Source organism: Nomascus leucogenys, chromosome 11, assembly GCF_006542625.1.
Source record: "Nomascus leucogenys isolate Asia chromosome 11, Asia_NLE_v1, whole genome shotgun sequence".
In the NCBI taxonomy this organism is placed as follows: Eukaryota; Metazoa; Chordata; class Mammalia; order Primates; family Hylobatidae; genus Nomascus; species Nomascus leucogenys.
Window position 1 is genome coordinate 112,475,963 of NC_044391.1, and position 12,856 is coordinate 112,488,818.

General features: G+C 35.6%; 1 protein-coding gene across 2 annotated transcripts in view; it reads left to right on the forward strand.

Annotated features, from left to right (window-relative positions):
• Positions 1-11,887, forward strand: part of CCDC50 (coiled-coil domain containing 50) — a 70,471-nt gene extending 58,584 nt beyond the window's left edge. For both annotated transcript variants that reach the window (XM_030822983.1, XM_030822984.1), the window contains 2 exons: positions 2,668-2,774; positions 4,985-11,887. In XM_030822983.1, coding sequence (XP_030678843.1) covers positions 2,668-2,774; positions 4,985-5,004 — 127 coding nt within the window. In that variant the 3' untranslated portion in view covers positions 5,005-11,887. The remainder of the gene's footprint in view (positions 1-2,667; positions 2,775-4,984) is intronic.
• Positions 11,888-12,856: the final 969 nt, after the last annotated feature.

Below are 12,856 nucleotides of genomic sequence, written 5' to 3' on the forward strand. Positions count from 1 at the left end.
CTCAATCCCATCTACGATAACCACACACGCAAAATACCTAGGAAAACTTCTAACCAAGGAGGTGAAAGATCTCTATGAGGAGAACTACAAAACACTGTTGAAAGAAGTTTTCTACTGTTTTTTAAGGAAATAGAGGATAACTTAGCAATCTGAGTTCTAATTCTTGTAACTGCAAAAAATTTCAACCCATGTTCCAGATTGTTTTAACTAGAGGATTTTATACTGGTAATATTGTCTGTTATTCTACTTGCATTTTTTCCTTAAAAAATTAAATATTTTCTAAATCTCATTTTATTCCTTGTGCATTCTTATGAATGTGAAATACATTTGTCTCCATTTATTCATTTATCAAGTATTTATTGAGCACCCTAATAATTGCTCACACATAATTGGGGTACACATCAGTCAACAAGAATGAACTCTGTCATGTTCTCATGAGTTTATAATCTAAACAAATAATTATCCAAATAACTATTATGATTGTGTTAAGTTCTATGGATGAAAATACAAGATGATAAGAACATAGGGAGACATCCTGGTTTAAGTGTCTAGGAGGGTTTCTTAAAGAAGTGAATTTTGAAGTGAATTATGAAAGGTGTTTGGCTATATCACTAAGTTAAAGATGTAAATGATTTCATGAGAACAGTAGGAAACAGGCAGTCTTAATACAATAAAACTATACAACAAAGTGTTAATAAAATTTTTCTAACTTGGATATATATGCTTTAACTTTAAAACAATTGTCTCTGGTATAACAAAATAATCTGCTGTAGGACTCCTGGCAGCAGTAAGCCAAGATTTGTTCTCTGTGTAACCTGAAACTAAACAGAACAGTACACTTAAGAGCACTGAAGGCATTCTAGATTGATTTGTTTATCCTTACATGGACAAGCTAGAAAACTTGTGGGCATCCTGTGCTTGTTTCATAACTTTAGCATACTTTTCCTTGATGATGAGTTGATGGTGAGGCAATAATCATGGGTTGTTTTTGTGAGTCCCACTCAACTTCTGTCTTTCTGATTTTTGACTGCCTAATGACATTAATAAAAGAGAGAACAGACTGGGTCACTCTAACTACTAACCCTGTTTTCTTGGGCCTGAGTCACTTCTTAAGCCACTTGTTTGCTTTTTGAAGCTAAGTTCTTTAATCCTAGACTCAGATTGATTTGTCTCTGTTTTTCTACCAAGTCTTAAATTGGTTTTTGAAGATAAGTGTTATAAATATCAGGTATTGGAGAAAAACACTATTTAATTTCCAGTATTTGTAAACAAATGATTTAAAAATAAAAATTAGAAAAAATGCATTATTCACTATGTTTCCATTACTTATGTATGTATATATATAACAAAAAATGCATGAAATGATATTTGAAAGTATAAGTACAGATACATACGAAAGTATACTTATGAAAATATACAAATGCATGTATATAAACACACATATACATACAGTCTTGTATACAGATGATGCTGCCCCTGATAAAAATACACACCTATGTAGTAGAGCATACTAGAGTAGTTAAGAACACTGGTTTTGAAATCCAGTTGAGTTTGAGGCCTGGGTCTGCCACTAAACAGCTGTGTGAACATGGACAGATTATTTACCTCATCTAACCTAATCTGACTCTAAAATATGTATATGATAATTAGCATACAGACTTGTCCTAAAAGTTACTTGAGATAATCTATGTAGAACCTGTAGCATAGTCCTCAGCACATATGCCAATTTATATCCAGTGTTGACCTCTTCTGGATGCTGAATACCTGGGGAAAGATTTATTGCTTGGCAACAAGTTAAAAAATTTGAAAACACTTGCTTTTATTTTTACATGACAGAGCCCATTGTACCAAACCAACTATAACTTTACAAACTTCAGAATACTTATGCCTTCTAGATTTTACATATAAATGTACAAAATGGCCTACAGTATGGTTATATATTTGATAAATCTTAATCTGGTGCTATCCTTTAGTGCAAACTTTGAGTACACCTTTGGGAGATAAAGAATGAGAGGTTTTCTGCTTCAGTGCCACATGTTTGCATAAATCTATATTAAGTAATTAATAAAAAATTTAGTAAAAATCATATCTTTTTTTTTTACATTTTTTTGACATAAAAAGTTGCAAATGTATTACATAGAAGTTGCAAATGTATTAAGATCTGTTTTGCCACCTAGTGGATAAAGGAACTTCGCTCATGAAATTTTGTTTCTGTTTCCTCCCTCCTTTCTGTCTCCTACCCTTCCTCTTTTCTTTTTTTCCTTTCTTTTCTTCCTTGGCTTTATTATTTTCTTCTTTTCTGTTCTTTATTCTCTTATTTTTTCTTTGACTTGGTGTAAGACCTACCAAAACAAAGTTTATTTCTTATAAATGGCAGCAGTCACATCTCACTAATCTTTGTTTATCTAGCACAGTTCCTAACATGTATTAGTGGTTGAGGAGATACTTGTTTTTATTGAATTATGACATCAAAACAAAGGAACGGGAAGATAAATAATTTATTCAGGGCCATGCAACTGTCCAAGAACTACAGTGTGAATTCTGAAGCATTTTGGCTTTTCATTTCACGAGAGTGTTATAAAATGTTTTTACCTTGCAATCCAATAAGAGGTAGAGTTGTAGTAAGCGTTACTTAGAATGCCCCTTTAAATTCTGGCTTCCTTTTAGGCCACCACCACCTATCATGACAGATGGTGAAGATTTGGATTACACTCATTTTACAAACCAGCAGAGTTCCACACGGCATTTCTCAAAATCAGAGTCCTCTCATAAAGGTAAGAAGAGTATGTATGGTCAAGTTTAGGATCTTCTTTTTTTATATAAGCCTCATGTTGTAGTGGAAAAATCAAATTCTGTGTTCCACTAGAGTGGAAAAATAAGTTATTCTGTTAGCACATTGTTATAGAACTCCTCATTTATTAAAACGGTAACAAAACAGAAAACAGAACACCCTAAATTTTATGTAAGATATTCTGTGTATTTACATTTTCCTCTAGAGAGAGCATGAAGCTTTCATCAGATTCATTTTTTTTTTTTTTTTGAGACAGAGTCTCACTCTGTCGCCCAAGCTGGAATGCAGTGGCATGATCTTGGCTCTCTGCAGCCTCCACCACCTAGGTTCAAGTGATCCTTCCATCTCAGCCTCCCAAGTAGCTGGGATTACAGACATGTGTCACCACACTTGGCTAATTTCTGTATTTTTTGTAGAGATGAGGTTTTACCATGTCACCCCAGGCTGGACTCAAGTAATCCCTCTGCCTCTGCCTCCCAAAGTGCTGGGATTACAGGCATGAGCCACGGCACCCAGCTCTTTCATCAGATTCTTAAAAGGTGATGGCGACCTCCATTTAGATCCGCAGGACTGCATTTTCTGTAGTGGCTCTTGTTTCCTATCTGCCTATGACTCTTATTAATTAGATTTAAAATATGCATGCACACCTCCTACATAACTTTCATGCAAAAGAAAAATGGAACAAAGCATAAAGAAGAAATAGGGATACCTCAATTGGACGAAACCTTTAAAATTTGTTACCAGAAAGGGGTCCCGATTCAGACTCCAAGAGAAGGTTCTTGGATCTCGTGTAAGAAAGAATTCTAGGGAAATCCAGAGAGTAAAGTGGTAGAAGCAAGTTTATTAAGAAAGTAAAGGAATAAAGAATGGCTGCTCCATAGGCAGAGCAGCAGTGTGGGCTGCTAGTTGCCCATTTTTGTGGTTATTTGATTATATGCTGATTAATACAAGGGGTATATTATTCATGAGTTTTCTGGGAAAGGGGTGGGCAAATCCTGGAAATGAGAGTTCCTCCCCTTTATAGACCTTGTAGGATAACTTCTGATGTTCCCATGGCATCTGTAACCTGTCATGGCTCTGGTGGGAGTGTCTTTTAGCATGCTAATGCATTATAGTTAGCATATAATGAGCAGTGAGGACAACCAGAGTTCAAATTTGTCACCATCTTGGTTTTGGCCAGCTTCTTTACCATAGCCTATTTTATCAGCAAGGTCTTTATGATCTGTGTCTTGTGTCGACCCCCTGTCTCATCCTGTGACCTAGAATGCCTAACCTCCTGGGAATGGAGTCCAGTAGGTCTCAGGCTTATTTTATCCAGCCCCTATTAAAGATGGAGTCGCTCTGGTTCAAACGCCTCTGACAGAGGAACGTATTTGCTCTTGCAAGGATCTGCGTTCACTTATGTACATTTTTATGAGAGTCGTAAAATGAAATGGTGAAAAGGTAGTTTCTTATATTAATTTCCTCATCTGCAAAATGGAGGCAGTCTAGAAAGTGTCAGAGTTGTCAGGATCATAAAAGATTAAATATGTAAAAGAAGTTTGCACAGTGCAGTAGACTTTGCAAATATATTAGATCCCATTAATTGGTGCTGTTTATTTGTTATGATTTTTGAAGACTTAGGTGATATTGTTACTCATTTCCAAGTCAATAATAATGTCCCAAAAAATCTTTAAATTACATTTTCTGCTGTCATTTAAAAATACCGTCACACAAATGCACTCTAGACTACTTAAATCAGAATCTCTAGATGGGGGTTGTCAAGCATTTGCATTTTTAAGAAAGCTTCCCTCCCCCGCATTCTGACTTGCATCCAATACTGAGAAAAAGACAAAAGGCATTATTTTAAAAATAAGGTTAGTTGGACATTATAAACATATTCATCAACACATCCCACTTCAACTTCCATCAGTTGGTGGCATTTTCACTGTTCCCGATTTAACGAAGTAGCTCGTATTTTTCTTTCTCAAACTACATGTATCACCTTTTGGGGAGTACCTTACTGTCTTTGACATACATTTGATGCATAATACTAAACTAACACATTGATTCTGTATATATGTCACAATCAAGAATAAAGTACTATTAGAAATGTATAGAAATAAAGTTATTTTACTTGGGCAGGGAGAAAAAGCTGTCTGAGTTTCAAAGATTTTTCCTTAATTGTGTTTCCTTTTTTCTTCCCCTCCCCAGGTTTTCATTACAAGCATTAAAAAGTAGGAATCTGCCTTGAAAATGGACTCACTCTAGCAAGTATTACTGGGTGATACAGAATGAATTCTACACTTACTTTTTTTCTCCTTTGTTTGCATTCCTGGGATTTATCCTCAAGTGCATTTCTGACCATAAGTAATTTTAATTCATTTCAAATGTTTTGGTTATTCGTGATCACTTGGGCAGTATAAGAAAACGTAGCTTCTGAATATTGGCCACCTCTATGCTGCATATACTTCTTGGGATATAGTATCTAAGAGCTTTGTAAACTGCCATTTTGTTAGGTATGGAGTTTGGTATCTAGGGAGTAGGCCTTATTTAGCAATTCAAATTTTATGGAGATGAAGATCAAAGTAAAACAATGTTTGGATGCAACACAGAATAAAAGAATATAAGAAATAGCTTTTTGTTGCATTAGTGTATGATACTTTGAAGGACAGCCTTTGCTTTTTGTATTCTTTAAGAAAAGCACAACCATAAAGTATTTTAAAAAAAGAAACACTTGGAGCAATTGAAATATGTTATTCTGACTAGATGGACTGTAGAGGTTTTGCATTTCTCAGCCCTCCTGGGGAGATTGGCCTAGATAGCATTCTTTAACACTTCCTCTGCTTTTGCCTCAGTAGCAAGGCTTTCTGAAGCCCCGGGCAATGGAACATTTATTAGTATTTATTGACAAAAATGTAGTTCTCTGAAATTTTAACTCATATATATGAAAAACTGTCTTCCATCTCTTCTTTTTCATTTACTTGTAGAGCCAAGGAAATGGAATTGAAAAATGATTGCATAAGTAACGATGCCATCCTTCTCTCTGGCTGTAGACTGAGGCTTTTCTCTTGCTTAAAGTTGTAGCAGTATTTGTTGATAACCTCTCAATTATGTTTGGTTTACATGCCAGTAATTAGATTAATTCAACATGAAGTTGAATTTGATGAAGTGGTCATCTATCCAAGTATTTGTGTTTTTTTTGTTTTGTTTTGTTTTTTGAGATGGAGTCTCACCCTGTCACCCAGGCTGGAGTGCAGTGGTGCAGTCTTGGCTCACTGCAACCTCCACCTCCTGGGCTGGAGCAATTCCCCTGCCTCAGCCCCCCGAGGAGCTGGAATTACAGGCATGTATCACCACACCCGGCTAATTTTTGTATTTCTAGTAGACAGCAGGTTTCACCATGTTGGCCAGGCTGGTCTCAAACTCCTGACCTCAAGTGATCCACCTGCCTTGGCCTCCCAAGGTGCTGGGATTACAGGCTTAAGCCATCACGTCCAGCCAGCCAAGTATTTGGTTTTAAACATTTGTATTCCTTTGTGCAAGCGATTGTATTCCTCTGTACAAGACCTTTAAGCCCCACTTCAAGAAATTTAGTCTTTGTCTAGCTGCTAACCTTACTGCAATATTTATTTTCCCATACTACTTAGTTGACAAATGGCAATCAAGCTCACTTGTTCTCCCTCTCTAGCTCTCCCCCCATATACACATATATATATCCCTTCAGCTTGACTTGCTATTATTTTTCATTGTATAAATATGAAATTCTTGGCATTTCAATATGGTGTTTGTTTAGGAAAGAAATATATAGGTCACTAGAGAAAAATGTTAATTTTTTTCCCACTGTGAATTGCCTTCTGTTTGCCTTATCTTTTCAGATAGTCTTTAAAGTTGGGCAATATTCAGGCAGCTATTTAGAACAGTTTCTCAGAGTGGATTTGGGTCTCTCATTTGAGAAAGATTTGTAGTTTCATGAAGTTCGTGTATTATAGGAATTTAAGTAAAATCGTGAGTTAAGTTTTGGGCAAATGTTAATCAGAAAGATAATCAACATCCCTCCGTTATGTAGTCATTTTGGAGAAATGGAGGAAAAGGAAAATAACAGGACTTTTTATAGCTATGATAAAATGGGTAAAGAAAAACCTCCATTTAAATAAGGAAGGGGAGACAAAATGGAAGGTCCTGGCCTTAAGTCAAATTCCAGATAGTGCTTTCAATATCCAAAGCTTAGGCCTTGTTTACTTATAGTAATGCTGTATTTTTCTTTATCTGCCCTGTGATTTCACTTCGTGTCCTTCAAAGTTTTTTTATTCTAATTTTAAAGGAAAAAACAGTGTATTTTTATTTGATAACTAGGCAAAATCACTTGCCATTTTTTATTTCATAAATATTTATTTTTCTATCTCATACAATGATCAGTTTTACTTTAAAAATTCTGCATTTCTCTTGCTTCTCATGTACTTCATCCAGTTATTTATTATTGTAAAATGTTAACTGGAGATACTTCATTCAAAAAAATGTCAGACCACTTAACACTAACCTGGAATGTTAGTGTTTCAGCTGTCTTAGTAAGTGACCAAAGGTGGTTATTTCCCTTGTGATAGCTAATTCAACATCTTTACTGAAAATTTGTTACTTTTTTTAAAAGTTTTTAAAAGATTACAATTTTAAAATATTTTATGTTTATTTTATTTTTGTGTAAAGCAAACACTTTTTAAATAATATCAGAGTAATTATTACCCTATGAATAAGGAGATAGAAATTCAGCCAGTTAAACCCTCTTACTCTTTCTCATTCAAATAATGTAATAATGTTTGAGACTATAGAAGCAACTCAACTGTATTTTAATGAACTGCCAGACACTTTTCACTGTGTTCTCTGCTTTTTACTTCGTCATTTTTATATAAATGTGGAAGGATTTTGTTGTTGTTGTTGTTGTTCCTGCTGCTAGAACACATGCAGTTTAATTTTTAGGCCCACAATGTAGTATGCTTTAATGTTGTGATGTAAACTAATACTCTGGCCTTGGAAAACCTTTCTGTTTCTGTATCTTTGTCCTTTGGAGGCCAGGCCTCATTAACACCAGTATTGTTGAATAAGCACAATATGTTATGGAGCCTTACCATAAGGCTGCTTGACACAGACGTCCACTCTCCTCCACATTTTATAAATCATTGTTTGGAAGTAAAGTGAGATAAGAGTCAAATTAAATGTTTTGACTTGAAAAATATTTGACTTTTGCGTTCAAACCACTGTTAGACGTAAGTATTTTATTAGACATAAGTATTTTATTTTGGGACTGGACAGTTGCTTTACATGTATTTAAAGGAACATTGTGATTTTCAGAAAGTGGCTTTACATACTACTGAAAGCTTGCTATTTCCCAAGTTACTTTACAACAACCAGCAGCACACCAAGAAATTACAAAAGCAGAAAATGAAAATTCACCCTAGGTGTTCTGATGATAGGGAAATAGCTAAATTAGAAAAGAAAGATATGGATAGATGCTTTTAGGAGGAAAACCTTTTTAGAATGGCAGTGACCACTTGGATCTAGGTCAACATATTCCAAAATGTGTGACCTTGGGCTTTGTGTTTACTGAGCTCACTCTAGAAAATTCTGGACCTGATTCATTAACCCCCCTTTTCTTCTCTAATGTGTCCTGAAGCTGAGCTAGATGATGAGTAAATTCATTGCTGACTATTGCTCATCACTTTCCCTCAAAGTCAGAACTTTTCAGTATAAAAATAATTAGCTTTTAACTGATTATTAATTTTCTTTAATACCATCAAAACTTGTCTAAAATTTGTGTTGTGCTAAATTGGAAATACCCACTATAATATGGTGCATTCAGTTTACCCCATGAGTGGTTAACATTTTAAGTCCTAGATTTTTGATGTCTTGCCTTTGTATAAACATCACTTTGGGGAATACCAAGATGATTCATTATTCAGTGATTATTTTCTTGAAAGATAACTATGATGATTGGCTATAAAATCTTTAGCCTAATAAAGGAGTGAGATCTCTGTGTAAACAGCTTTCTGAAGGACTGGTAATAGAATAGAACTTGCAGCCAAAGGCTTTTTCCCTTTTGAGAAGACAGTATTTGTGTAGGGAGTGCTAAGGTAGACTTCATTGTACATAGAGTGCCATGTTCTGTTGAAACAATCATAACACAATCAAAACCTCATGCTTCAGCAAAAAGGAAAAAAGATTTTTAAATTACTTTGTCTATTACTTACTGCTCATAGAGAAGTGACTATATAAAATGGTCCCATTTTCTCATTTCTGGTGGTGCCTGTGAGTCTTAAAGCCATATCTGCTTATCTTACTGTTGATAGAATACTTTTTTTCTTTTTGGCCCATGATAAGTAATATGGGCAGGTAGAAGCAAACTGGAGACTGTACTGTTAGTGCCGCATGGGGCACAATGTCATTCAAATTCTTGGTGGAAGAATCTCTTTTATCCATGGTGAGAGGTAAGAATATTAAAGGAAAGAGTCAGCATATTGTTGCTCCTGGTATTTAACAACTGTCATTAGAAATGCTGAAATTTAATTGTAGAGAAGTCAAGAAAGAAAGAGTAAACAGAAAATCTCACTACTACACAGTCACTTTTACAATGAGACCTGCACTTTATGCCAGCACTGTTTGTGAGGAGCGCAGTACTGCCTTAAATTAGTTTGACTGTGACTGATGTCAGTGTACGTTACTTCCTTTATGTGACTGACAGTCAGCTTTCCACTGAGATATAGCATTCACAGATGATCCCCAAGTATCCTTGTCATCAGAAGCTTTGGACCTTTTCTGCCACTGACTTGTGGCTGATCTGTAACACAATAAATACATAATTTTATTTCATGTTGTCTGTCAACCTCTGAATAAGCAGTGGCATGACCAAAAAGACGGGTAGAAGGAGAGAGAATTTCCTAGCCAAATCCTTCATACCAGGTGACCACTTCTTGAGTAATTGAGAGTTGACTGTCTTCTATGGTGACTATATAGAAGATATTTCCAAAGGTTCTGTTATGCAGGGAAGACATTCAAATTATTTGTAAGAATTTCACCAACACCCTTGTGTATTGAAATGCTTAACCATTAACAGGAAAAAAAAGGAGAAAACCAAACAAAACAGATAGTTACTTGAAATGGGAGATTTGCTAATGTGAAGAGTGTTTCTATTTTATTACTTTTAACAGAAAAGCAGGAAAACTTTTGCTATGGTAAGAAAGATACCAGAGTGGTGATTCTATTTGATGCCACAGGCTGACACAATCATGTAAGTAATCATGTTGAGTTGTAGAAATACATGGCCCTAAAAACCATTCTCTTTCCTTTATATATATAAATATGTGAACACTGCCTAGTAATATTTTAATAGATTTAAGATGCATTTGTACATTCTCAGAAAACTCGAAGAAAATGTTTTTTCTCTTTTTGAGTAACTTCATAGCATAGGGAACCAGCACTGTGCAGGTTTCAGCATTTCAGATAAGGGCAGAATTAATTGTGTAACTTAATACCCTGTTATTCATTGCTGAGGTTCATATATAAAGAATAGAAAAATTGAAAGATGGATTTGGGCGACATTGTCTTCACAAAAGATCAAGTAAGGAGTAAGAACAAGTAAGGGAAGACAGCTAAGAGATCATACTATGACATACCATAGAATTGGGATACATTTTTGTTGCACTGGATTTCAGGCTATATTGCTAAAATAATTTCTAGCTATTAAATTTTGTGATAGGGTTTTTGACATCAGAATTTTTGTATTTCTGGTCAAATTGGCCTTGGAAATCCCTATGGTCTGTAATTTCAGCTCTTGCTGTAAACTGCAAGCCAAATGCTCTTTCTCAGAAAGAGCTATATTTTTCTCTTCTTACAGGCAACCCAATATTTATTTCATGAAGTGTTATAAATATTGAGAGGATACACTGGGGAGATAGCATGTAAAAATGATGCTCCAAAATGAGAATTCTCTATAATGGGGTTTTCCCTAAGAAGAATCCATCCCAGCACATAGTTTGAAAGGTGCTGAATTAAAAAGTACAAGAGTTTGCTCATATAAATCAAGTTGCCCAGGAAACCTGAGGTGATGCTATCATTTGTCTCATAATTTAGAAACATGATCTCTTGAGAGAGAGACTACACATTGCCTGGGCACTTTCAGATTCTTTAGTAAGTGCCCCTTTGATATTTGGAATGTGGATATATTTATAAAACAAGTGGATTGTTATTTCAAATGCTCATGGATTTATAATCAAGCCCTAGAAGAATAGGCAGCTTTGAAATAGCTATTTCATGGAATTGAACAGAACCTTGATGGAATATAGTTGCCTGTGTGAGGACAGAAAACAAAGAGGTTGCCTCAAACCACATGCCTATCTAGCGATTAAGTGAAACTGTGAGGGACATTTTGTGGACGCCTTAAAGGTGACCAGTGGTAGGTTCTGATGGGAATGTACACACTCATCTGGACTAGGCCAATGGAAGCAGGCTCTTTCAGTTCACTCCCGTACAGCACAAGTTGTTCCTGCTCATGACCTCATTGAGGAAAATGAGAATTGTGGTGCTGGTGACTTTCATGTGTCTTGGGAGGCTGAGGTGTTCAACATTGTTAAGGCACTCCCAAAACGCAAACCTCCTTTTTAAAATGCCAGTTGTACATCTACATTAATTCATCTATGCAAACTTGTGTTTTCATGGTTTGTTTTTTACACTATATTTCTCATTAGGTTCTTTAAACATCAGGTCTAATATTGATATTATGAATAATTTTTAAACCAAAGTATTCTATAAGTCTGTGCACTTTGTTTTCCTAGATGGTTTGACCAAGGTAAACACCAATCTTGTCCTTCTCTCTTAATAAAGTCATCCATTTGTTAAGTCAGTGGTCTCTGTCTCATGTTTTTGTTTTGTTTCTTTACAGCATTCAAGGACAGGGAAACTTACGAGAGTCTTATTATAATTATTATTATTTACAAAATGACCCTGATAGGTCCGTTTAATAACAGTAAAATTTTTTCTTACTCCATTTCCATACACTTCCTGTAAATATGTATAACATGATAATGATGGCTGGTGTATTGAAATCGCCAATAAATACTGCCAAGTATGGATCAGCTGGAGAAGCAGCTTTGTTTTGTGTGTGGTGTTTGGTGGTTAGATTGATGTATTTGGGAGAAAAAAAAACAGGTAAGTGGATGTTCACACAATAATTCCAATGATTAAAGACCCCATGCACAACTCTCTGCACTGTGCACCTTGTGGACACTTAAATGTTATTTTGAGAAAATGGATATTAATAACTGATTTATTCAATATTTTACCTTCATAAGATTTTTTTTTCTTATTTGGTTCGATAGAATAGCCACAATGTGGGAAATGCTTCTGCAAAAATTTATCAGGTATCTTAAAAATAATATTTTCAATGACTACTAAATTTATGTTTAAAGATGTCACTATTTAGCCACCCTACAGCAGATTCTCTAGGCCTCAGATTCCTCTATGGCAAATATAGCAGGAAATCTAAATGATTTCTGTAGTCTCTGCTAGATCCTGAGTAGTACCAGTGATGTGCAGGTGATACTGTTTTATTTAGTTGAAGAAGATTAGTATGTTGATTTCAATCTTTGGTCTCTAAATAAATACTAAAGTTGCCAGTGGAAAAAGTTGATGTATGTGTAAGCCAATTAAAAAATCAAATATGCAAGTAAAACAGGTCCCTTTAATCTGTAGTAAGAGGTACTCAAGGTGATAGGGTGGTTTATGGGGAATATGACTTGAGTCTGATTGTCAGGCTATGGCCATGTGAAAAGGTAGCATACAAGAAAGTTCCTTCTTTTTTTTTTTTTTTTTGAGACAGAGTCTTGCTCTGTCGCCCAGGCTGGAGTGCAGTGGCACTATCTCGGCTCGCTGCAAGCTCTGCCTCCTGGGTTCATGCCATTCTCCTGCCTCAGCCTCCCAAGTAGCTGGGACTACAGGCACCCGCCACCATGCCTGGCTAAGTTTGTTGTGTTTTTACTAGGGATGGGGTTTCACCGTGTTAGCCAGGATGGTCTCGATCTTCTGACCTCATGATCCGCC